The sequence below is a fragment of the Curcuma longa genome, chromosome 21, assembly GCF_044706935.1.
Source record: "Curcuma longa cultivar G26 ecotype Majalengka, Jawa Barat chromosome 21, ITB_CL_G26_1.1, whole genome shotgun sequence".
Classification (NCBI taxonomy): Eukaryota; Viridiplantae; Streptophyta; class Magnoliopsida; order Zingiberales; family Zingiberaceae; genus Curcuma; species Curcuma longa.
This window is the reverse complement of record NC_133881.1, coordinates 12,266,600-12,293,788: the sequence shown is the minus strand read 5'-3', so window position 1 is coordinate 12,293,788 and position 27,189 is coordinate 12,266,600. Positions and strand designations below refer to the sequence as shown.

The 27,189-nt window shown below is 36.6% G+C and overlaps 1 protein-coding gene across 1 annotated transcript in view; it reads right to left on the bottom strand.

Moving 5' to 3' along the window:
- LOC141814417 (uncharacterized) overlaps positions 1–25,817 on the bottom strand; it is a 41,273-nt gene extending 15,456 nt beyond the window's left edge. The window contains exons 1-9 of the mRNA XM_074702383.1: positions 24,767–25,817; positions 21,000–21,115; positions 16,406–16,614; positions 14,594–14,713; positions 13,773–13,901; positions 13,527–13,652; positions 9,661–9,716; positions 9,450–9,549; positions 9,264–9,381 (exon numbers count right to left, since the gene is read on the bottom strand). Of these exons, the coding sequence (XP_074558484.1) occupies positions 9,264–9,381; positions 9,450–9,549; positions 9,661–9,716; positions 13,527–13,652; positions 13,773–13,901; positions 14,594–14,713; positions 16,406–16,614; positions 21,000–21,115; positions 24,767–25,599 (1,807 nt within the window). The 5' untranslated portion in view covers positions 25,600–25,817. The remainder of the gene's footprint in view (positions 1–9,263; positions 9,382–9,449; positions 9,550–9,660; positions 9,717–13,526; positions 13,653–13,772; positions 13,902–14,593; positions 14,714–16,405; positions 16,615–20,999; positions 21,116–24,766) is intronic.
- Between the last annotated feature and the right edge of the window lie 1,372 nt (positions 25,818–27,189).

Sequence of the window (27,189 nt, the reverse complement as noted above, 5' to 3'; positions counted from 1 at the left end):
AGTTTTCCATCAAAGTGAAGAATAGCCCTATACAATGAAGCGGGTGTAAATCTCATATAGTCATTAATTCAGCAATTATGCCACTTCCATGCAGGACTATGCAATGGTAGTGAAGGATTTAATTAGGCAGCCTACAAGTACAGAATAAGCAAGTAACTTGACCAACTCTACAGCAACAACTAAATATTATCCCACTAGATGAGGTCGACTATATGAATTCTTTTACGCCATTAGGCTCTATCCTTTATGATATTGTTATCTATATTTAAATAAATTTTATCCTGTTTTATTATTGCTAACCAAGTCTTCTTTGGTCTTCTTTTTTCTTATTTAATGTATGTATTTGTCATAATTTCACGTCACCTAATTAGAACATTTATTGATCGTCCAAGTACATATTTATACCATTTTAAACTCATCTCTAGGAATTTCCCCTCACATCAAATATATATACATATATATGTTATGAACTAGAAGTTTATTTTTGTCCAACTAACTAGTTACAAAGATTGATGACATTACAAGAACAAGTGGCATATTTAGTGATAGTTTAGTGAATAATAGTTTTTCCAAAACAAAATAGCATAATGAAAAATTGACAATATGAATTGAAATAACAAAAGGAGATTAATTAAACCTCTGGTCCTTTTGTAAAGTGTGATATAATAACACAATCACAACAATATGTAGATATATATATCATGATAAATATTAAATATTGACAAAAATTAGTGCTTTCAACCAAGTTGTCATAAAAAATAATTATGTGTCAAATGTATTTAGAGAAAATATCAAGAATTCTAGATCAAAAATAGAAAAGTATGGTGACTAAGCAATAATTGATGCTAGAAAGTTGAAAAGGGGCATAGCCTAGTTGTGTTTGGTAGGGTAGAACGATATGGGATAGAAATGGGCAGTCCCCTCTATTATTCCAATTGACGTTGATGAATCAACTTAAGATGAAATAATGTTTCAAGGAATGACTTCCATGCAATCCATTCCGTAGTCTTAGGCCATGTTTACAAGGAAAAAGAGGAAGAGGGAAAAGGAGGTTAGGCTGGCCGTGTTTGGTAGAGTAGACTGACATGGAATGGAAATGGATAGCTCCCTCTTTTGTCTGAGTGTTTACTTGGGTGGATGAAAAGAAAAGGATGATAATTGTAACCTCATTGCGCCATCACTATCATCATGGGCTCAACCAATGCATCTGATTCTCCCAGCCTCAACCACATTTGCTCCTACGCTTTGCCTCAACTATTAGCATATTCGCAGAGAATTTCACTCTAATGAACCTCAAATTAGTGCCATGGGCAAATTTGGTCGACCACCCATAATATACAACATGAAACAAGAGCATGACCAACTTCCCAAGGTCAAAAATCTCATTCTATGTCAGGGTATTAATCCCTAACCAAAATGAGATGTGTCAATGTATGTTGACCATCCCAAGCCATGGGTTGATGCCTATGCCTCTACCTGTGTCGAGCCCTAACAACAACTAATAATAAGAGGAGGAGGGCGACGAGGAAAAGAAGGGGAAGGGAGGAGGAGGTTACAATAAATCATGATATATCTTCAATGATATTCCATTAAAATGAATTAAAAATAAATAAATTATTTTCTCAACTTAATCAAATAAATTTTTATTTAATCAAAGCATCATTTTGAACTCTAGTTGTTTCTTAACAATCAAACTAAAGTTGAGAGAAGACTTAAAGGAGAAGAAAAAGCTCAAGACAATCTCATTGAACTCTAGTTTTCTCATCGCTTGCTTGTACAATCCTTTGACGTTACAAAAATCAAAATATTAAAAAAAAAAAAGCTAGATACTAAATTTTATCCTATTAAAACATTTTACAATTAAAATTATTTTTTTTAATGACTAATTAGGTTAAACTGAACTAATATTTTAAATTTAGAGATTAGGTGGAAGTCAATTTGGAGTCCATCAAATAGATATAGCAATTAAGATAAGTATGTTCAAATCGAGCTCGATTTGCATTTATTTTAACAGATTAAATTTAAACCAAATTTATATATAGGATGGTCTCAATTTAATCACATTTAATTAGCTTTGTAGTATTGTTAAAAGGTTAGGAATTGTTTAATTCTCTTCCTTCTCTCTCTACTTAATCATCTTCTCCAAATTCCTTGGAGATCTACACCGCTTGCTTGCCACCGTTAGCCTGTTGCCATCCATTGCTCCATACACTTCTCCTTCCCAACTCTCCTCTCCCTCAATCTCTCTTCTCTCCCTTTCTATTTCCTTTGTCACCCCTCCCCTTTTCTCTCCATCAGTTTCTCTTCTCTCCCTCTCTATTGTCATATTGTCATGCACCTCCCCCATACTAAAGTTGTCTTGTGTGCTATTCAGCAGACGAACTATAAATCCCACCTATGCCGACCGACATAGCTCAACACACAAAATTATGATTCCTATGCTCAAAAAAGTGGAAAAATTTTACCAAGTAATATTCCTCTCCCATAAGTATCCAACAATATCTCTTGGAACATTAAGACACACATAAGGTCACTGATTAATTCAAGCAACTATCTACTAAGAACTCTCTGAGCTTGAAACAAGCAAAACCACAGTCAATACGAAGCAGCAGTTACAGTTATTATAATACATTTTATTTTAATATAACGGTTTTAATTAAAACCGTTATATTGATTTTTTTTTTAAAATCGAACTTTTCCTCGCGAGATCGCGATTCGGCGGAAATCGCGATCTGGCTTCTGCCGATACGCGATCTCTGATCGCCGCCTCGCCGAGCCTCTGCCGCCTCCGCCGCCTCCGTCGCCTCCGCCTCTGCCTCCGCCGCCTCCGAGCCTCTGCCGTCGCTGCGTCGCCGCCTCGCTGCCTCGCCGCGTGCCGCCTCGCCGTGTCGCCACCTCGCTTCCTTCTGTCTGGCGGACAGAAGGAATCGAGTCGCCGTGTCGCCGTGTCACCACCTCGCTTCTGCAAGCCGACGCACGCAGAGATGACGCGAATGCGGCGCGTGCTGTGCCGGTCGAGTGCCGGTGCCGATCCCAGGGCGGAACGGTAAATTTCGGCCGTATTGGACGGTTCGGCACGGTATTTTAATCCTTGCTCTCTACTTAATCATCTTCTCCAAATTCCTTGCACATCTACACCGCTTGCTTGCACTGTTAGCCTGTTGCCATCCATTGCTCCATACACTTCTCCTTCCCAACTCTCCTCTCCCTCAATCTCTCTTCTCTCCCCCTCTCTATTTCCTTTGTCACCCCTCCCCTTTTCTCTCCATCAGTTTCTCTTCTCTCCCTCTCTATTGTCATATTGTCATGCACCTCCCCCATATTAAAGTTGTCTTGTGTGTTATTCAGCAGACGAACATATAAATTTTCAAAGATGATTCCTATGCTCACCAAGTAATATTCCCGCATCTCCCATAAACATTCATTTGTAAAAGAGCTCCTGTTTCAACTAATATCTATTGGAACATTAAGACACACATTTTGATTTCAGCACAAAAAGTCACTGATAACCAAGTAATTCAAGCACCCTAAAACCAGGTCTACTAAGAACTCTCTGAACACACAAAATTATGATTCCTATGCAAAACTCAAATCTGCAATTAATTTTGGTGTTAAAATACCATCCAACTGTTCAAATTAATCCTAACATAGTACCATGAGACTAATATTCCTCTCCCATAAGTATCCAACAATATCTATTGGAACATTAAGACACACATAAGGTCACTGATTAATTCAAGCACCTATCTACTAAGAACTCTCTGAGCTTGAAACAAGCAAAACCACAGTCAATACGCGAGTTAGCAGCAGTTACATCCTTTTCAACCATCAACCAAATGTAATTTAATATATACGACCCTATGGCAAAACTATGATAAAGCACAATCTGCATATTAATTTTGGTGTTAAAATACCATCCAACTGTTCAAATTAAAGAGACAGAGCAAATCCTAACATAGTGACAAGGGTACATGATTCCAAAATTCTAGACTAAATTTGACCAAAATGCCCGAAGAAAATCTTACGAAAAAAAATGCAGCAGAAACCCAGTGTAACTAAATGTATTGCCTATATATATGATACCATATTAACTGCCTATATGATATTATATATAGTACAAATATACCTCATCTTTCAATAAAGTGATATATTCTTTTTTTACCTTAAGTAACATGGTATCAAAGCATTAGAGCTTCGAAATTAGGTTCCATCCTTGTCGTTGCTACCCTCTTGTTTTCCATCTGTCCACGTGCACGCACCAACTCGACGAGTTCATGGCCCCGCGCTCATCTTGTTGCCCATCAGCCGTTGCATCTTGGTCTTCCTTCAAATTCTTCTCTTATATAACTCTTTTGGGATAAAGTCTTATGGATGAGAATAAGTCTTCTATTATGATGGATGTGGTGTCTGTGATGTCTAAAATCACAGACCATAGGTTGAATGGTTCGAACTATTTGAATTGGAGTAAGACTGTTCGTCTTTATATACGGAATATTAATAAAGATGGTCATTTGACTGATGATCCTCCTAAAGATGATTTAAAGCAGACATGACTTAGAGAGGATGTTCGCTTATTCCTTTAGATTTGATATTGTATTAATAGTGAAGTAATTGGTTTGATCAATCATTGTGAATTTATTAAAGAATTGATGGATTATTTGAAATTTTTGTACTCTAGAATAGGGAATCTCTCCAACATGTATGAGGTTTGCAAAGCCTTTTACCGTGTGGAAAAACAAGATCAACCTTTAATCAATTATTTTATGACATTCAAGAAGACATATGAGAAGCTCAATATGCTATTGCCCTTTAGCCCTAATGTGAAAGTTCAACAACGGCAACAAGAGCAAATAACTATCATGAGCTTTCCTCGCTTATCTCCTGATTTTGAGTCTGCTAAGTCACAAATTCTCTCTGGTTCTAAGGTATCCTCTTTACAAGATGTATTTAGTTGCGTTCTCCGTACAAAAAGTACTACACTAATTCCGCTTAATAGTGCTTTGGTAAATCGCAATACTAATTATGTGACTAGAAGATCAATTAATCACAGTGGAAACAAAGAAGGCTCACAGGACATTTAAACTCAAATACCGAATTCAAGTGGTAGTATGTGCAACTACTGTTGTAAATCAAGTCATACAAAGTTTGAGTGTAGAAAGCTTCAATATAAAAATCAACAAAAACACTCAGCCCATAATGCGTCCACCAATGATGCCTCTAATAAATCAATTTTTATCTCTGTAGATGAATTTGTCATGTTATCATAATATCATGAATCACTCAAATCTTCATCTTTCTTTGTCACTGCTATTGTTGATTCAGGTAAACACAATGCATGTCTTGTTTCCTCATCCTCTAAATGGATCATTAATTCTAGTGTCACAAATCATATGATAGATAATTCTAGTCTCTTTTCTACTTTCTAATCCAAAGCTAACACTTCTACCATTATTTTAGCTGATGGGTCACCATCTTGTGTTCATGGGTTTGCACTATCAATACTACCTCTTTGCTTCCTCTGTCCTCTATCTTATATTTACCTAATTTGCCCTTTAATTTGTTCTCTGTCAGTCAACTAACTCGTAATCTTAACTGTTGCATCTCATTTTTTCTTGATCATTGTTTATTTCAAGATCTTTTGACGAAGCAGATTATTGGTAAAGGACATGAGTCTGGAGGCCTCTACATTCTTGACACATCGCTCCCAAAATTTTTTGCTTGCTCGAGTATCACTTCTCCTTTCAAGACTCATTATACGTTGGGTCATCCATCTCTTCCTTTGCTCAAGAAGCTTTGTCCACAATATAGTAAGGTATCTTCATTAGATTATGAGTCATGTCAGTTTACAAAATATCATCGTATTAGTTCGAGTCCCAAAGTAAATAAATGTGTTACTATTCCTTTCGAATTAATTCATTCTGATATTTGGGGGTATTTTATCTAAACCTAGATTTAAATATTTTATTACTTTTATGGATGATTATTCTCGTGTAATTTGGTTATATTTAATGAAAAGTCATTCTGAATTATTTTCTCGATTTTGTGCATTTTGTGCTGAGATTAAACCTCAATTCAATGTGTTCATCTGTACCTTATGAAGTGATAATGCTAAAGAATATACATCCGGTTTATTTCAATCTTATATGGGTCAGAATGACATGCTTCATGAAACCTCTTGTGTTTCATACTCCATCCCAAAATGATGTGGCAGAACGTAAAAGCATACATCTTCTTGAAACTGCACGAGCCCTTTTATTTCAAATGAATGTTCTCAAAGCATTTTGGATTGATGCAGTTTCTACAATATGTTTTCTTATTAATTGCATGTCATCCTTTGTTCTTCATAATCCCCTTTCAAAATACTTTTTCCCAATAAGTCGTTTCCTGTTAACCCTAGGATATTTGGTAGTATTTGTTTTGTTTAGGATGTTTGTCTACATATCACTAAATTAGACCCCCAAGTCTTTGAAGTGTGCCTTCTTTGATTATTTTCGTCTTCAGAAAGGATATAGCTTTTATTGTGCCAGTATTAACAAATATCTTATTTTAATTGATGTTACCTCCATGGAAGATACACCTTATTTCAGTCTTCATCTATTCCGACTTGTCAGGAGGAGGATGATTATTTTTAATATATTCTGTCAAATCCTCTGCACTCCAAGGTTTAAAATATCGAGCCGTGCCGGAGTTTCGGTCCCGAACTGGAACGATACAGTTTTGGTACCGTATCGTACCGTGCCGATATAGTTTCGATATTTTTAAAATATAAAATATATTAATTAAAATAAAAAATTTAATCTAAATATTTAAAAATAAAAAATAAAATTTTTTTGATAATTTTATAGGTTTTAATGAAGCCTATTTAAATTATCCCAAATTATAATTTTGAACTATAACTAGGAGTTAATTATTAAAATCCGATTAAGCCTAAAGTTTTAAAAAGAAAAAAAAATCGCGCAGATCGTGCGATCGCCGTGCGCGGCCCTCGCGGAGCATCACCGGGCCCCGGCGGCGTCGTCGGCCCCGGGCGGCGCCTCCGACGGCGTCGTCGGCCCCGGGCGACGCCTCCGGCGGCGTCGCCGGCCCCGGGCGGCGCTTCCGGCGGCGTCGTCGAGGCCTCGCAACGCCTCCAGATGCATTTCCAGCCGGATTTCTTGTGTCGGCGCTGTGCCGGTGCCGCGGCGGAACGAAAAATTTCGTGCGTATCGTCCGATATGGCACGAGATTTTAATCCTTACTGCACCCATCTCGGAATTGCATCCTGTCAAGCCTCCTATTATTCAACTCTACTCCAGGTGTCAACTTCTTGATTCAGGTCCTACATCTCCTCCTTCGTCAGTTGATCCAGTCCCGAGCAATGATCTCCCTATTGCATTACGCAAAGGTAAATGCTAGTGTACCTATTCTACTACTTTTTTTGTTTCTTATAACGACCTGTCGTCATCCTCTTGTTCTTTTCTTGCTTCATTTAACTATATTTCTATACCTAAAACTGTCCATGAAATCATATTTCAACCTGGTTGGTATGATGCAATGATAGAGGAGATGAATGTTGTAGATGACAATAGCACTTGGGACTTGATTGATTTACCTTCAGGAAAACGAACTATTAGATGCAAATGGGCGTTCACAATTAAAGTCAACCCAGATAAATCAGTTGTCAGATTGAAAACTTGTCTTGTCGCAACGAGCTTTGCTCAAACCTATGGTGTAGACTATTCTGACACTTTTTCTTCTGTTGTAAAATTGATATTTATTCGATTGTTTATTTCAATAGATGCTACTCATCATTGACCTTTACATCAACTTGATATCAAGAATGTTTTTCTTCATGGAAATCTTCAAAAAGAAGTGTATATGAGCAACCTCTTGAATTGTTGCTCAAGGAGAGTTAAGGCGAGTATGTCGTCTTCGAAAGTCCTTGTATAGTTTGAAACAGAGTCCCCATGCTTGGTTTGAAAAATTTATTCAGGTTGTTGAAAATTTTGGTATGATAAAAAGCAAACATGACTATTTTGTGTTCTACAAGCAATCAGGAGTTGGTATCATCAAGTTAGTTGTTAGTTATGTATGTGGATGATATTGTTATCATTGGAAGTATTGTTACGAAAATCTTATCTCTAAGTCTTTTATTTATACTCAATTTCACATGAAGGACTTGGGGGTGCTAAAGTATTTTTTAGGCGTTGAAGTTACAAGGAGTAAAAAAGGTATATTTCTATCTCAGAGAAAATATATCCTTGACCTATTAACTAAGACAGGAAAATTAAGGACAAAGTCTTATAAAGCTCCAATAATTCAAAACATGCACCTCATAAGAGATGAAGAACTATTCGAACATCCTGAAAGATATCGAAGAATGATTAGGAAGTTGTATTACCTTACTATAACTCATCTAGATATTGCATATCCGGTTAGTGTTATCAGTCAGTTTATGTCATCTCCAACAATTCATCATTGGACAGCAGTAGAGCAAATTTTGTGTTACTTGAAAAGGGCATTCGGACGAGGTATCATGTATGTAAATCATGGGCACACTCATATTGAATGTTTTTCATATGCAAATTGGGCAGGTTCCAAAATAGATAGAAGATCTACTTCAAGTTATTATATCTTTGTTGAGGAAAATTTAGTCTCCTGAAAGAGTAAGAAATAAAATGTTCTGTCCCAATTGAGTGTAGAGTTGAAATATAGGGTTATGGCACAATCTATGTGTGAGATAATGAGGATATATCAACTCTTACCTGAAGTAGGAATTAAGATTTCAGTACTAGCAAAACTGTGGTGTGATAATCAAGCTACTCATGTGTTTTATGAGTGAACTAAGCACATTGAAATTGATTGTCATTTTGTTCGTGATAAATTCAACAAAACTTGATTTTTACAGGATATGTGAAGACTGGTGAACAACTAGGAGACATCTTCACAAAAGCCTTAAATGGGATTCGGATTAATTATCTTTGTGATAAGTTGGACATGATTAACATCTATACTCCAACTTGAGGAGAAGTATTAGTTGTATATATGATACCATATATAATATAAATATACCTCATCTTTCAATAAAGTGATATATTCTTTTTTTACCTTAAGTAATAATATGGAAGACAATAATGACTCATTACTATCATGAGAAAACAGTTTGTATTATTAACCAAGGACAATTATGCAACAACATAAAAAAGTGAATGAAACACAAGTGACTGTTGGGAAGATAAAGGGGAAAACAGCATTTCAGAAGCAAAGATTTAAACAGTTCTTACCCAAACCAGTTGCACTAATTTTTCCTGTGGGGTACACAACAATGCTTCTTGCTCTATGGAAATGAACAACAGTTCCTTGAACAAGGCCAGCAACATCAATATCTTCAACACGACAAATCTGAAAGCGAAAAATATATTAACAATCCAAGAAACTTACTACACAGGAGACAGATGCAAAATCATTACCTGGAGGGTGAACGAGAGTGAAGTATTAACATTACAGTCTTCTGGTGGATGAACTAACTCCAAGGGACAGTTTTTTTTCTCACAATTCAGACTTGGAGCCCTAAACGCACATATACAGCCAGCCAATCAAATTTAACTTGTCAGACAACACAATCCAAGTAAAGAAAGGCAGAAAGATAATATCCAAGGAAAAAGAGAGCAAAAACATTACATTTCATCAGTAGTTGCATCTATCAATGGCCCACGCAGAATGGATCCCGGTCCAACCTATGAGGATAGAAACTATCTGAGGATTTAAGCATTGCAACTAAACATCATAGATTATAAGATTGTATCAACAGCATGAAATGGCAGAAATGAGGAACTGTGTCAGCAAATGATGAAATATAGGAAGAAGAATAGTATCAAATCATGTAATTGAAATGATGTTCCAACAACTTAAGTGTAACTAAAATATTGACAGGATGAGGTATAAATTTGTTCAGTAATTTGATGATCTAGAATCCCGCATAACATGTTCAATATTTCCATAACATGTTCAGTAATACTGATCTTTGCACATATACAATGAGAACTAAAGCAAACCACGTGGCAGAGGCAGAAGCAGTCAGAGTATTCTCCTGACAAAGACAAGTGTCCAACAAATAAAGGCAAATATTCATTTGAGCTAGCATAATTGAATTATTTAAATTACCCCATTTTGCTTATTTTAGTTTTCTTGTGCAATCACTCTAGTGTTATTGAGGTTCAAATGATCCTCAAATCCAATCCATACAGCTGTGCACCAAAACTTGTGTAGATTAAACAATCCTGAATAAAAATCAGGATAATTTATCTAAGCATTTAGGCACTGACAACACTGGGGTTGTCAAGCACTAGAACAAATATTTTCATGTTAGTCAAGCTTTGCCAATATTCACCACGCTCTAAGGAAAATGCATGTGATATGTCACAATCCATCCTTGTAGCGATGAGAAACCCAATATGCTTAACTTTATTATGCTGAACGACTGGTTCAAAATGCAGCAATGGGGTTGTCAAGCACTAGAACAAATATTTTCGTGTTAATCAAACTCTGCCAATATCCACCACACTCTTGTGACATAACACAACCCATCCTTGCCCAGATGAGAGAACTAATCTATTAAACTTTATTATGCTCAACGACTGACTCAAAATGCTTAAGTACAAGATAATCATATGTTACTCATTTTGCGGGCCCTTCATTAGCCCAACACTCTGCATGTGCAACTAAATTATGGTGTTGCAATCTCCCTCGCGTATGGAATCTGTTTCCGTCAAGCCCCCAAGTTCAACTGAAAGCTTAGAATCATTCCTAAGTGGTAGAATGTGATATCCAATAGTAGCTCCACCATCACACATATACTCCATCATGCTTAGAATTAAGTTTGCAATGATATTGATTGTCTTAGCCAGTCCAAATAAGATAACTTATCCATTAAATCATCGGGCCCAATCACTAGCCAAAAATGGAAACCCAAGATAATAGTAGCACCATCATCTACCCTATGAATCCTTAATTTTAGTTTCATTACAAATCTCCTAGTGAGAATAAAGCATGATGTCAAATTTCATGCAAGTTGTAACCGCTGAATAACCTCTTACAATGGCTTCTTCCTAAAGTATTATAGTTGCAACAAACAAGAGAATGAGAATCAATCTAACACTAGCCTAAATTTAGTGCCATATCAAAATTTGGGAAAGAATCAAAAGGGTGCCTCTAATTATCAAATTAATCAACAAGGGGTTCCGTTTTAAAAAAATCTTAATCAAAATAGCACCCCATAATATTTCTCATCCCGAGAATATCTTATTCCAACGTTGTTGTAACAGCTTTGAAGTAGCTGTTATAACATGTTAAAATAAACATGCAATTTGGTAAAAAAAAGGTATACATAGAGCACTTTTATATATATTTTTTACCAATATGGTCAAAATTGCTTAAACTTAATCAAAATCGTTTCAACATGGTCAAAATCACTTGAATATTATCATAGCATCTACCATAATTTTAAAATAATTTTGACCATGTTGAAGGCGATTTTGATCATGTTTAAGCAATTTTGAGCATATTAGTAAAGAGTTTTTATAATATAAAAGTGTTTTATGTATAATTTTTTTAATCAAGTTGTAGAAGCTATGGTGTAGCAGTTATAACATTGGAATAAGGGTCTTTTCAGATGAGGAATATACGGGGCATTGTTTTGACTTTTTTTAAATTAGGGATGCCCTTTTGATTTTTTGCCTTCGAAACTTCAACTTCACCCTTGGTAGTAGAAAATAGGAATTTACTTTTCCTATGGGTATTAGAAAAGTTAGGGTCTTAACAAGACATCAAAGCTCGAGTGGAGGAGATTGTAAAGCAATAATTTAATCTCATAAAAGTAGTTGTGGGTTAATGATAGGTTTTATAACCTTAGACAGGCAAGGTTTGAAATCTCAAATTGTGCTAGTGTTTTGGTCTTTAACTGGAAAATACTAAAATGCATCCTCACGCTTGCGGGTAAAATTCTTCATATAGTATTGCCCCAAAAAAAAAGATTGATCAATCGGACTAGACATGTGGAAAGATAGATGTTAATAAAATAGCAGATATTAAAATAGCGGATAGTCGATTAAAAATAGCAGATGGTAAAATAGCAATGTTCATGTTAGATAGAAATAAGATAGCAGATAGTAAAATAGCAGATGGTAAAATAGCAATGTCTATGTTAGATAGATGTAAGATAGCAATGTCTATGTTAGATAGTATTTTCTTAACACTGCCTATCTTAACACTTGCTATCTCTGTAGCTATAGCTATTATGATTGGTAATTAGTCGAACAGTTGCTATTAGAGACTATTGGTCGATTAGTAGATTGGTCGAAAAGTTATCCATCGCAACAACAATTGCCAAACTAAAAACAACAGCCCTAAACTCAACACCTCTGTTCTTGGTTTCTTTGTCATCCAAAATGATCACAATGGTGATGGCAATGAGGTTATGCTGCCACATTGTGGAAGGAGGTGGAGAGGCCAAGCAACATAAGATGCAGTCTATGACCAGCATGTGAGAGCAAGGTGAGCACCTCATCATCATCATGCCAATGAAGGTTTTCAAAGAAGTCATCATCATGGTTATTGTGGGAGTAAAGAGTGTCGAGATTCTCATAGAAAAAGCATTCCATGCCCAAGAGTGGTAGCGGCTCAATGCCTCTTCAAAGTGGTGATCACGATGAACATTTTCAAGTAATTCATACAGAAAATAGTTAATCAAGCAGTTGCAAAAGATGGCATAGTTAACCATCAGAAATTGTTGAATTGAGATGGAACCTTCTTGATCTAGGGAAGAGAAAGATTTAGAGAATGAATCCTTTCTTACCATTCTCTCCTACTACTGTCTTGCAAAGATGATGCAGCTACAAATTAAGAGGTTGCAACATGCAAGAGGAAAAGAGATAGGGGGTCGATTCTAGGTGTAGTAAGGGACTGAAGAACAAGAAGAATTCCATGAAGATAATAAAGATATTTAAGACTTACCAGATACTGATAGAACGGGGTAAATTGGAATAATTTGTATACTCTAGGGTTGAAATGAAAGAATTGGAAACTGCTGATGCAAAATGAAATTCTCCAACAAGAACAAAATTTGCAACAAAGACATTCAAAAAGTACGTTTAAGACATCCAATACATGATTGTCATGGTTACACATGGATGGCCTTTTACATAACATTTATGGCCAACACTAAGTATGGCCACATTGGACAGGCAATGCAGGAGAGTTTCTGCTTGAATGGTAAAAGATGACAATGGGATAAAAATCACTATTTGATATGAAACCAGATCGGCCAAATTAAAGACTAATAAATATGACAAATGGACACCAAGAAAGTATCAAATGACATTAGTCAATAGCAAAACAAGGTTTTGACTATCAAATTTTAACTATAAAAGATACTAACATTTAGCAAGCGATGGTACTAAAATTGATATTCAAAATTGCATGAATTAATTGCATCTAGCAATCATATCATATCAACAGCAAGAAAATAAACATATAACCCGCTAACATACATGGATGCTGTAGAAAAGTGACAAAATCAAACGTTGCGCCTCAATTATATTTCCTGGTCCAGATAAATTGAGCCGACCTTGACCATGAACTCCTAAATTTGCATTAGAATGTATGACAGATGATTCCTGAAAAAAAAAAAGTTAATGAATAAAATTTGGCTCATATCACTAATCCTTTGCCTACAATTAACCTTGTTTTGAAAACTGATAATGAACAAATTTAGCCCAGAATAAGAACTAACTTACCCTCAGAACAATCAAATTACTAGCTTCAAGCAATGTCGTTGCCACTATTGTATCCTCACCACCAGTAATAATCATTTTAGAATTCAACATCAAGAGCATTTTAACAGACATACGTAGCGCACCAAACACCTAAAATTAGACATGAAGAGAAGATAAATAGTGAATCTAAGATAAATGTACCTTCTTACATAGCAATTATAGATACAACCATTGCTTAATGTGATGGCATTCATCAATCAAACAAAATAAAGTGGTGAGAATAGCAGCACCGATATGAGAATTTGCATAAAAAAGAATAATATCCATATCAAGAAGGACAATCTTCAAGGTATCATTGCCGATCATCAAATTTATCAATCACATTCATGATGATTCTTCTTAACAGAAAATTAAGATCCAGGTTGACCAATTATCAAATTAAAAAAAAAATGTCAGGCAGAAATAAATCACAGGTTTCAGTAATATTATTGCTAATGTATAGCAGCTGAGGTTACCAGCTGAAATTCGGAAATCATAGAGACAAATAAAAAAAATACATATGGTTCCATTCATGAGGCTCCATCCATTGTAAAGCCTATCAGTGATTTGATGATCAGTGGTACAGCCTTACCCCTACAATTGCAAATGGCATGACTATTATTTTAAAAACACGTCACATGAGGTAGAAAAGGAGCAACCTTTATCATGGTGCTGAGGCTAAGCCTCAAACTAACATCAATAAGCAAACAATAGAATTGAAAAAGAAAAGCAGAAATAACATAAGTTGCTGATAATTGCAAAGGAATAACAAAGACAATAAGAAGTAATTGTTCCGGGAGTACCTTAATTACTGAGTTGCTCATCAAAAGTTCTTCAGCCATAAGCTCAAACTCAGAATACGGAAAACGAGTCAAACCAAAGGTCAATATGCCACCGCTAAGTAGACTAAGTTGCCCTTGAACCTGGTAATTACAGAGTAGGGTAAGCTGATCTGAAAGAAGCAAATAAATTCAAACATGTAGTCGATATTCTAGCATTTGGAAAAAAATACCATCTAGGTGATCTCACAAACAAGAACCCTACGCAACCTATAAAATGGACACCTCCAACCAACTGCGCAAATATCAGAAAATCAGCTACGATTGCCCAACATTTAAAACAAGCACATTAAGAATAAACCACGAACAAAACCATATTAAATTAAAGACAAAAGAATTTTTCATTAAAAGGAATGAATCCAAATTTTTAAAATGTTTGAAAAACAGAGAGCTTCAGGGACACCAGTTTACTTCAGCTGAATTATCAGAAAATCAGAACAGTTTTGGCAGACAACACTTCTAACCTAACTTACCCATTTTACCTATTTCGACCATATGAGTAGAAGCAAGTTTGATGTACTTAAAAAAAATAAAATGAAGCAGACTAGACTCCTAAGCACTTGCAAGTTGAAACTACATAAGTCAGCGATATCACCAAAATATTGCTAAATGTAAAATGATTCATTTTTTTGTCAAAGCATACGACTCTAGTAAGTTTTCTAAAGTTCCAAGAAGTCCTGCTTGTTAAAGAGAAGACAATACAACAGAAAATGCCGTCTCACAAAACTACTTGGAGTCGTTTGGTTATGGACATAGTCCCATGCCATCAGGACCTAAAGCAGCCTTATTCATCCAAAGGTGGACAGATACTGATTGTGTTTTCAAAAGAATCGCAGAAAGTAATTAAACAATGTCCTAAAGCAATTTTGTACAAATTCAGAAATATTTGAATCACTTAACCATTAGAAAATCCTTGGCTATACATTCTATCCATAAGCATGGAAATGATAAGATATGTTGTTAAATTCTATGCATTTATGTCCTCCGGCAATTTGTGTTTCTTCAATTGCTACTGCATTGATCCTATTCATGTTATCGATTTAAAATTGGATTTATATTTAAGAAAATAAGTTCCCAAAGATGTAAAAAAAAATAAAGTATAAACCAATAGTTGCTATAGTTGTTTGATCTAATGGTAAGCGAGCTAGATCCAGAGGTGACCCAACTCAAGGTCAGGGATCCAAATTCTTACAACAGTACTGTTGGAAGGGTTAACCTTTTCGTTCCCACCCTAGTCATACATCCAATGTGGTGTAGGAACACCTCGTGGTCAAAACTAAAAAAAATATAAGCTATAAACATTTGTCTACCATAGCACTTATTTACATGCAAAACAGATTTTCTCAAACAAGAAATGAGCAAATGAATTACATACTTGATTTGTAAAGAAAATACCATAATTATTTTTCTAATCAGATATGGCTTTGCATCCTCCATTCAGATTTTGCAGTACTAAACCTCGGGATCACTGTAGTTCTCTAATATTTTAACTAACCATAACATTTAAATGAATCAATCATAAACTAAACCCTGAATTGCCAAATACAAAATCCTGGGTGTCAGAATTATTGTCTCTTCATGATGTACTAAACCAACAATAGTTTCAAATGGCTTCATTTACTAAAACACCAAAATCCTCCTTGTGCTATTTTATATTAATATTTTGGGCAACCTGGAAGCTATGGAACCACTTCCGTATGCAGTCATAGACATATTTGGGTTTTGGAATATAATACTGCTCGAAACACAAAATAACGTTCAAGCAAGGAAACTAACTTGTACTCGACTCCATAGTAGAGGAACAGCAACTTTGGCACAATTCCTAATAAAAACATTTGTCCAAAGCGGCTGATAAGGAAATTCAAGTAGAAGTGTATCAGTCTGTGTTGATCGGTCATGGTTGCTAACTATAAGGCTTCTAGGAACTGAGTCATAAAGTGTTCCAGCAGCACCAGCATTATCAGGACAGCCAAAACTCTTTCCTCCTGTAGAAGAAATAACAGAATAAGCCCCCAAAAAAATCATGACAAGGCAAACACAAAGAAGAAGCAACCTAATGACAGTTTATAGTCTAAATAGAATAATAAAACAAGAATGCCAAAAGGAAACACATTGCTTAGTCATGTCTCAGATTTTGATATCCCATAAAGATGGGATATATATAACAACCAAATCCAAAGTGAAATAGTTAAGCTTATTTATAGAGATACATAACCTGGAAAGTAATCAAGTGTTTTATCTAAAGATATCTATCAAAAGAACTATAACATTAAGGTCATTCAAGGAATTTCAATGTACAGTGAAGTACTTTCAGAAACAGTAAACCTATTATTGCTATCAAGAAAATGTTATAAAATAGACAGCAAATCATGCATATGCAATTACCAGGTATTTACAGAAGAAGGTGGTCTAAGAACCACATATTAGCCCAAACAAGAGTAAATAATCTGAATTTTGATAATTGATACTGAAAGCATGACCAAACTGGATTTAAAAAGAAGCAGAAAATGGAGATCAGGAAAAAATTGAAAAAAAAAAATTTGCATATGCAGATAACATGCATTCCGTAGTACGAATCATGTTCATGAATCAGCAATCTCAAAATGAGAAAGAAAAGAGAATATCAGAATAGAGAACTTGTATTATTACTTGAAAAAATGTAACATGGAGATGAACAGATCTTTTATAGGGTTTTATAGAGAACTTATATTATTACATGAAAAAATGTAACAAGGAGATGAACACATCTTTTATAGGGTTTTATAAAAACCCAATCTCATAAAGACTCAGCTTTGCTAAAAATAAAATAAAATTGTATTTCATAGCCCTTAAAAATGGAACTGCTTTTAAAAATTCTGAACCAATTTTTTTATTGGAAAAACTTATTTTAAAACAGTCTCTTTAAACCTGAAAGAAATCAATAGAGAAGAAGTGTGATTTTGTTAACAATATAAACATATAATTTAGTTCCTTCCTTAGAGCTTAAGCTTCTGGGACAGGTGGGTTAGCCAATTAATTTTAAAATAGTATCAGAGCAGGAGGTCCAAATCCAACCTTGCAAAGCCCGGCTAATCAAGTTAAGTACTCCGCTTACTAAGGTTTAAAATATCGAGACATGTCAAGTTTTCGGTCCTGGACCGGAACAATACAGTTTCGGTACTGCATCATACCGTGCTAGTATAGTTTCGGTATTTTTAAAATATAAAATATATTAACTAAAATAAAAAATTAATCTAAATATTTAAAAATAAAAAATAATAAGATAATTTTATAGGTTTTAATAAAATCTATTTAAATTATCTCTAACTATAGCTAGGAATTGATTATTAAAATCTCATTAAATCCTAAGTTGAAAAAAAAACAAAAAATCACAATTGGGGGCGCGCGCGACCGAGGGCACGCACGGCCCGCGCGCGGAGGCGTTGCCAGGCCCGGGCGACGCCTTCGGTGGCGTCGCCATGGCCGGGCGACGCCTCTGGAGGTGTTGCCAAGCCCGAGCGACACCTTTGAAGGCGTCTCCCGGCCGAAACCCCTGTGTCGGTGTTGTATCAGTGCCGGTCCATCAACGGAATGAACTTTTTCACCGGTATCGCGCGATATGACTCAAGATTTCAATCCATACAGATAAAGAGGGAGTATCACCCATACATGAGGGAGGAATGTTACGAATACAAGCATATAAATTGGTCTTCTTGCTTACAGCTCAATCTTTAGGACAAGAACAAGTAGTCAGCAAATCAACTTTAACAAATTTAATATTTGGATGAACATAGGGTTGAAAATAGAAAATTTAAATAAAAGTTTTATATAAATTTTTAAAAGTTATTTTAAGTAAAGTTTGTAATATTTATGTGGGTAAGAATAACCTGACAAATTAGTTAAGAAAATTATACCTTTTGGCCCTAAACCACATTATAAAGCAGATTTCTGTTAAATAACGTTATCTTCAATAGTTTTCTTCTCATTGTGAGATTCTAATTTCTCTATATGAGATAGCTATCAATTTGTGTGAGTTTTAGGTAATTTTGGTGTTGTATAAGAGCCTTCCTATTCACTGTTTGGTATTCCATCATTCCTATATCGATTCATCCTAATTACTCCTCGTGTATCCCCACCACATTGACCAACTATCACCCTTTCGGCCTGGCTACTTGGTCAGAGGACCTCCACCATCCGCCATTGTTGCCTGAACTAACTACAACTATGACAAGCAATAACAACAAGATTTTGTAGCTCTGTCCAGAGCTAAACCCCTACAGGAAGTGGTTCCTTCATGAATTGTCTCCCTGCAGAAGCATCCCATAAGCCCATGGCTTCTTCCAGTTGCAAAAGAACTCATACCCCTTCCAAGTGACAGATCACGCCCAATGCTTTCTCTTCTATGGCTGCAAGCCACTGCGAGTTCACCAGATTTGTCAGACACCCATCTCCACGTTGAGCTTTTGGTTGCGAGCAGCAAAGGGTGGATAACAAGAAGACTCCTTCCTTGTCTGCTTCACCACCACAAGCAAATGCATCCCATAGCCTGCAACTTCCACACCACCATGACGTAGCAGAGTCTCATCCCACATCCAAACTTGTTCTCCTCTTCCTCAGTAAATCCACTTCACTGAGAAGACTTGTACCTCTCACTTCATCCTATAGGGCCTTCTATCAATTGGCTCTTGCCAGTGATCTTGTAGCCTCCTTGCTCTTCTGAAGAAGACCTGGTCTACCTCAATCTTGTCATAGACAGTCTATCACACGAACACCATGAACAAGTGGATATCTCCTCGCCATTAGCCAACTCTCCCACTTGTTGATTAGACAACCTCTCCAGGGGCCACTACAGGCGGCCTACTAACATTGGCTGCCGCACATGGCCTACTTCCTGCTGACAACCCCACACCCACCTTCCATCTGTCGCAATAGGATCCAATGTCATCTGCCCTACTACAGTTGTCACATTTCCAGATCCAGCCCAACAAGGCCTCAACAACCAAGATAGTTTTTCATGACCGCAACCAATCAGACATATTAGATCTAACAGATTGTTAAAGTTAGAGGACTTGACTCTTAACACATTTTGTGATATCCCTCAACTTATGTCCAGGTCTATTCTCATGCCTGTGATGTCGAGTTGCAATGTGTTATAGCATCTAAAACACAGGATTAAATTTTCCTAAGCATGCAATGTGTAATGTATATTGCCATTTTGTGTTCTTGCAGGGTTTGCATCAATTGAGTGATTAGGTCATGTAAAATTCTAGTTTTTTAATTCAACAAATAGCTTATTAACAAATTCATCTGAACTTTTTTAGGTTAGAGTATTTGATTTCAAGATTCACACACCTATGTTCTGTATTAGGTTTTATATGTCACATCATTTAGATTGGCATGGTCAAAATATCTTATTCAGTCAACCCAAATAAAACCAACATGAGCAGACACAAAACTAGTACTCTACGTAGCATTGACAGCAGCAATATTTTTGATATATTCTTCTTCCCCGTCTTCCCCCTCCTTGATTTTCCGTCTAATTGATGTCAACTGGCTGGATGTCATGCCAACAAACAGTACATTAGCTGACATTTCAATCATCTCACTCAGGTCAAGCACCAAACCCTTATTACAAAATGAGACTTCAAACCATAGTCTGCAGCTCTCATGCTAATGGGGTTATCCCACTTGACACTTGTTTATATGGGATAATAACAAATAATTATGGTTATCAAGTGAAGATCATAATAAACTAAAGCACAATAAAGGAAAAGGAACTTATATATGGATTTTTTTACTAAAGTATTATGGCATACATATGATTTTCAAAAGAGATACTGGCTATGGAAGTGATTCGACTATTCAAGCAAGTTTATTGTTGAAATTTCCATGCATTTAGATCTTGATCAATTCGATGTAGATTTGCATAGGTAGGTTTCCCCCTTCAATTTGCAATAGTTGATAATTGAGGGAATGCTTAACTTCCATAGCATTGAATCCATGTTGTCTAGCAGAGTCGGAGGTGTGCTCTAGAGATCCTGTAAAAGGAAAAAAAAATTGGAGCAATAGGGGCGGGGCTTCTATCTAGCCAAGAGAATGGGATAAAGCTTTGTGTGGGTGGTTGGGGGAACAAGAACTACAGGTGGGGATGGAAACGGCTTCTATCAGATAGAGGTCAATGAGATTAGGAGAGTTGGACGAGTGGACCAAGGATTGCAAACTAAGAATGATGCAGTACATGTCGTGTGCCTCTGTCAGTGATCTCATTATAAATGTGCTAATGGAATAAGAGCCTCTTTTGTTCAGAACAATGGCCTCTTTAAGACTCAAAAAAAAAAAAAAAAAAAAAAAAGACAAGTTGTACTGAAAGTAGGACAAATCATAATCATACCATGAACAAAAATGTGTGGTTCGTCATGCCAACTGAAAACTGCAATGGATACGCGACCTCCACCACCACCGGCCAAGCCACTACCTCCCGATGCACTTACCATGCCTGTGCCTTTCCTGCAATTAGAAAAAGAACATTAGATCCATCTTCAAGACAGGATAGTTTTGTATGTTGATCAAAGATGACAAGTAGATCAGCTGTAAATAAAGGCAATAGTTCAGAAACTTTATACACACACACACACATAGCACTGAATGACAAGAATACATCTAGTTAAGGAACTTCTTGATCGCTAGTAAGATAAGCTTCAACTATTGCACATAATACTCACATGACTGAAGAGACTTTCAAGTCACTAGTACAGCAAATGAATTTCCCAAATCCAATTGAATGTTTTAAAGTAAAATTTGCCGCATATAGTGTAATCATTACCAATGTAAACTGAAATGCTATATACATATGCATGTTGATAGACGAAGTTCTATTCATGCAAAAACCTGAGTCATCATTACAGTATCTGTAATTGGATATTAGTTAATCAAATATAAAAAATAGCAGCTATCATGAGTTTGTATTCAGTATAAAAAATTTATAACACATACAAGTGCAAACAGATTTCTAACTTTATCCTAGAAGTAAAATATTGCATTTTGATGATCAAATTTCTGAAAAATACCAAAGCAGGATGAGAATACACTATTTATTCAAAACTCATTTAATGTCAAGCTCAACAGGAAGGATACATCAGTTAACTACTGACTAGAAATCACTGTCTTATCAGGCACATCTAATGCATTTATTTGGTGAGCTGCAATCCTTAAATGCAACACTAACGCAAGCAACCATCTTTGTTAGAAAAAGAAATCAATCCAAAATAGAAAAAAGTATGATTTACTGATTAATAGTGTACTATACTCTAGCTAATATTGTAACTACCATCAAGCAAAGAAGGATGTCCAAACTCTAGGATCGTATGTGCATATCATATCTCATCATTGACTCAATACCAAGGCAATTCAGAATTCTTAATTATGTTTTCTTTCATTTACTTATGCCCCTTAAACATTTAGCACAATTTCAACTTGTTGCATTAGGTTACAAAATATATAGGATATATTGGTATCTTATTGTCTACATCTTCGAATTGACCCTAGACTGCAAAAAGAATCATACGAATTCATCAGATCTATTAAGGCTGCTTTTTTTTTGGATAAGAAAAATTTTTATATATAGTACTGACAAAGCATACAATAAGCGAACTTCAGTAGCAGTTGATGAACGACAAAGTGTCATATCAGAGTACACTCCTAAGGACCGGAATGCCTATTAAGGCTGCTCATGATTTGCTTGTTGATATCTAACTTCCCTTGTCCTTGGACATATGTGTCATGATGGATTCTTCATAGTCCCACTGCTTTAGTTAAATTGGATCTGCTTCTCATCTAATATTGCAAGTTAAGCTTCGTGGTGACTCAAATCTCAATTTTGAAGTTTTGCTATACCATTCACTAAATACAAGCACTCCATCTCAAACTTCATAACAACCAACATAGTTGTCGGCTTTGATGTGGCATACATGTTCAGCTACACAAGGTAACAAGTCTACCAAATCAATATCTCTTTTAGGAAAAAAATAACACCCTCAGATATTCAAATCTGAACAAATACAACTGCCACAAGTGCACTATCTGACATGCATACTCCATCGTGCAGCTCATATCTCCCACAAGCCACACTGAAGATTGTATTTTAAAATGATAATGGAGCAATGTTCAGGCTGCATCTTCTCAGTCACTCATGACACCTAACATCTTAATTACTGTGTCTAAAAAATTGTGTTCATCATAATATCATATTTGTATACTATATTTTGTATGATAATTAATATTTAATGGTAATCTTCCATTGTGTTCAATGGAGCAATAATATTCATGTAACTAGCCTCAAATAGTTAAGACTTAACGCTAATTGATGATAATGAATTTTGTACAACAGTTTATATAATATTTTTTTTGCTGCTCATTAATTGATATATTATATAGTTTTCATTAGTATTATTCCATTGATATGCTTTCAAATTGTTGTCTACTATTTTCCTTTCTTTTTTTTTCCTTTTGAAGTATCTTAATGTGACCTTAGTCTGTAGCATATATAATTATCTTACTGGGTGAAAGTTAGTGGAAACATGAGAAAATATACAGACTACACTGAAATGAACAAAATCAACTTAAGCATCAAGTGCTAGTTAGAGTTATGTGATGGTTTACGGGCCACTCTGTGTGGATCAAATGATCAAGTGTACTGTGTAGAAGTTGAGGGATTTGAACATCTTCTGTGTGGGGGGTCTACATACCCTGAAAAAGACTCAAACATCTTTCAACTTCCTGCAGCAAATTTGCGCCTTTGCCTTCCCCAATTAACCTTCTATATCTTTTGATTTCTCCACCGAAGTATTCAAATACCAAAATTGATTGATTTGCCGAATTTAGAATAATCTTCTGTAGGTTTAGTTGCTTGTTGTTTGATTGATACACAATTTCTTGAGAGATATTAGTTGAGGACCTTGAGGTGAACGCTGATCCTACTTGGCTGGCAGAATCTCCCAAGATGGGAATCTATGGGATCAATAATTCCAATTATTAGGCCCCAGATCTCTCCCTTCAGTACACATGTATGCATGTCCCTGAGATATTGTGCAACGAAAAACTTTAAATTGTTGTAGCAGTGATTTGCCCTTGATAAGCTGTGATATCATGATTACACCTGTGCATTGAATCCAGGGGTTGTGTTTTTAACAGCCTCGCATCCTCGTATTTCACTCAAACCTTCTTGGATCCTCTTTGTTAATATCATTAAAGGAGAGAGACACCAATCTTGTAGATGCATGAGGATCAGGAATTAAAAATAAGCTTTGTTATTGTTTCATCCACCCAATATATCATAGTTGCGTTCAAAATTGCTTAACAGCTTAACTAAAAAGATCCAAACCGCATGACTAATCTGAAGAAGATAAGTCTTAACTAATAAGACTAATGCAAAGTCACTAAGGTTCCCCTAAGATAGTTCAAAGCATATGACTAAGCCATGACAAACATCTCTAAGCCAGTGCCACAATAATCATAAGTAAAAGAATTCCAAGCTGCAATCCATCTATCTTGTCATGTTGTGCATCAAAAACTGCTACTCGAAGTTGTGTTACAAAATCCATAACAACCAAGCTAAACTCAAAAGGTATAGAATTCACTATGCATGCATTTTTTTTTGTGATTAATAATACAGATCAGTTGACTCAAGATTTTAAGAATTGAATTCAGAATTCAACACAGAAAAAAAAATCAATCAACATCCATGAAATCACAAAACAAAATATAACCAAACAGTTTCTCCCTTTAACCATACATATTAAACTCATGAAATTTTCACTGAGTAGTGAAATAGAAGCTCATGCCAGAAACCAATTTAGACTGATTTGATAATTGAGAAATATTTATTAGAGCTTAAACAATTTGTTGCCAAATTACATATAGTTTGTTATAGATTCCAATGGATTGGTGTATATCTAGCATGCAGGCTATATCAATTTACAGCACAAAGCTAAAGTAGGCAAGGAGAAAACAAACAGAAAGTTAAATAATGGTGACTGTAGTATAATAGCCTTGCTTTGATTAAGGAAAATATCTAATGTTACACATTTTCAGAGCATTAACAACGTTACACGATTTAACTCCGCAGTAAAATCATGTTAATCGAAATTATTTTGTACTTACATTTTGGTTGCATTGATATAGATGCTCCCACCTGACCCTCCACCGCCTAAAGAGCCGCCCTCACCACCATCAGCCAAAATGCTTCCGTTAACCTCAAGGAAATCTTTGACTATGAAGAATACCTGCCCACCCCCTCCTCCTCCATAATCCTTCTCCCTGCTTGTCGAGCCCCCTTTGCTTCCGTAGCTTCCAGGCATCGTCAGAGTCGACCAGGAGTATGCATCTCCACCCCAGGAATCCTCCTGCGTCTGCCCCTCCTTCACCACGCAGCTCGCGCCCCTTCCCCCATGTCCACCACCATCACCATTTACCCCGGAGGGGACCCCACTGGTCTGTGGCGGCGGATCCCCCGCCAGCGCCGTAGTATCGATGACTGCATCGTCAGCTAGACTCATGTTTCCCGCCCCCAATCGCACCGACCCGGCCACAATCTTCGCATTGCGCCCGATCCGGATTTCACCCGTAAGATTGATGACGATGGAGCACCCTGCCAGCGGGCAGCTGAGGACCACATCCGGGTAGACGACGAAGCTCCCATTCGCCTTCACAAAGACGTCCTCGGAGAGTTGTACGCTGGTATGGACCTCGCATAGGCCGTCGAAGTCGCCGGTGCCGCCCAAGTCGTCCTCACATGAGGCCGAGGGCGGGTCCGGCGGAGAAGGAGGCGGGGATGGCGGCGCGTAGTCGTGCCACAAAGACTCCAAGTTCAAGATCGAAAAGCGATCCCCGCGATCCACTCCGCCATCGTCCAGCCGAGGGAAGCAGACAGCCGGGGAGCCAAACGAGACGAGGAGGAGGAGGACGACTACAAAAGACGCGGAGGCGGCGACCATGGGCGGAGGTGCAACTCATCACCACGCTTCGGCCGGAGGGGAGAAATAGGGCAAGGGACGATTCCCCCCGCCCCGCGGTTAGGATTCGGATGGTTTCCGCTCGCTCCTTCTTCTTCTTCTTCTTCCCTCCGCTGCTGGCAATTTGGGAAAGTGAGACGCAGAGGAAGGCGACGGAGATCGCTGGTGGCGGTGGGGAGATACCTTTTTACGAGGGCAAGCCGTTCGCGACAGAAACGATGAGCCGTCGAGGAAAGCAAGAGGAGACTATATAGGACGGGACAGCAGGCGAGTCGCCAGGAGATGAAACTGGGGCAGGATAACGACGGTTGCCGGCTCGAGCGCGCATCTGGCCGTTGGGGTTGCCTCCAGATTCGCAATTCGTTGATGGGGACGAAGCCGCCCACGCGCCGACTCGTGAACGGACCGTTGATTGCGCTGCTGTTCGGAGCGGCACAGCATGGACTTGGGGGGAAAGAAACCGGTCGAGTTAGGACGAACGGGTACACTTGCTCGAAACGGTTCATTAGTTTCACATATATAACCATTGCTTTGTCTTTGTGTCTAAATGTTTCCTTCCTCTTTGCTTATTATGAAAATATTAGAATAATTGACAAGTCAACCATCATTTTTTATTAACTACAGTAAAAAGGTAGAATCTATCATCCCAGTAGATTCATACGGTTGACCTTACAATCATATATAAGGAGATAAATCAGAAAACTACAGTTAATCACTACGGAGGATGATATCATTTTCTATTAATGTAATTAGGTAATGGAGCCCCAAGAATAGGAGGTGTTTTCTCAATTTTTTAAGCATCTAACGATCGAATCCCTTTTCTGCAAAAAGTAGAATTCGTCATCTTAGTGGCCCTACACGATCGGGCCCACAACCATTTGTGAGGAGGTAAATCGAGAAACTGTAGTTGGTCACGACGCAGGATCTAACGATCGAATCCCAAACAAATTAATGGAGGAAATAATTTTCTTTAAAAGTATCCCACGAGATAAATTTTTAATCAATCATCCATAGAATTGATCATCATATTTCACACTTACTAGTCAAGCCATAAAGATTGAGCATCTTCGTATCTCTTCTCTTTGATCTAATTGGATTTGAGCAATGGTGATTGAACTCAAATGACCTTAAAGCATAGTGTGGTAGTAAGAAACAAAGTATTTTTCTTAAGTAATTATGATTCAAAATTCATGCAGTACATACAAACAATATTTGAATAATTAATGACGTTAGGATGACATATCAAGAATCACTTCACTTTTTAAATTTATTTAGTGGGCGAAATATGAAATCAGACGGTCCACCTCAAGATTAATCAATGTAAACTAAATATCTAATATAAAAAAAAATTACCTTCTATTATCAAAGGAACACTAGACTTCCACACAAATTTACTTATTTAACTAATTCATAAATAATTTATGATAAAAAATAACTAATATCATATGTTTTAATAATTAAAAAAAATTGTTGGTAGTATGTTAGCATCGAAACACCTAGGAAGCCACGCACTTCATTTTTCTAATTACTTTTTATATATTATTTTTTTGTTTTATTATCAAACTTTTCAAG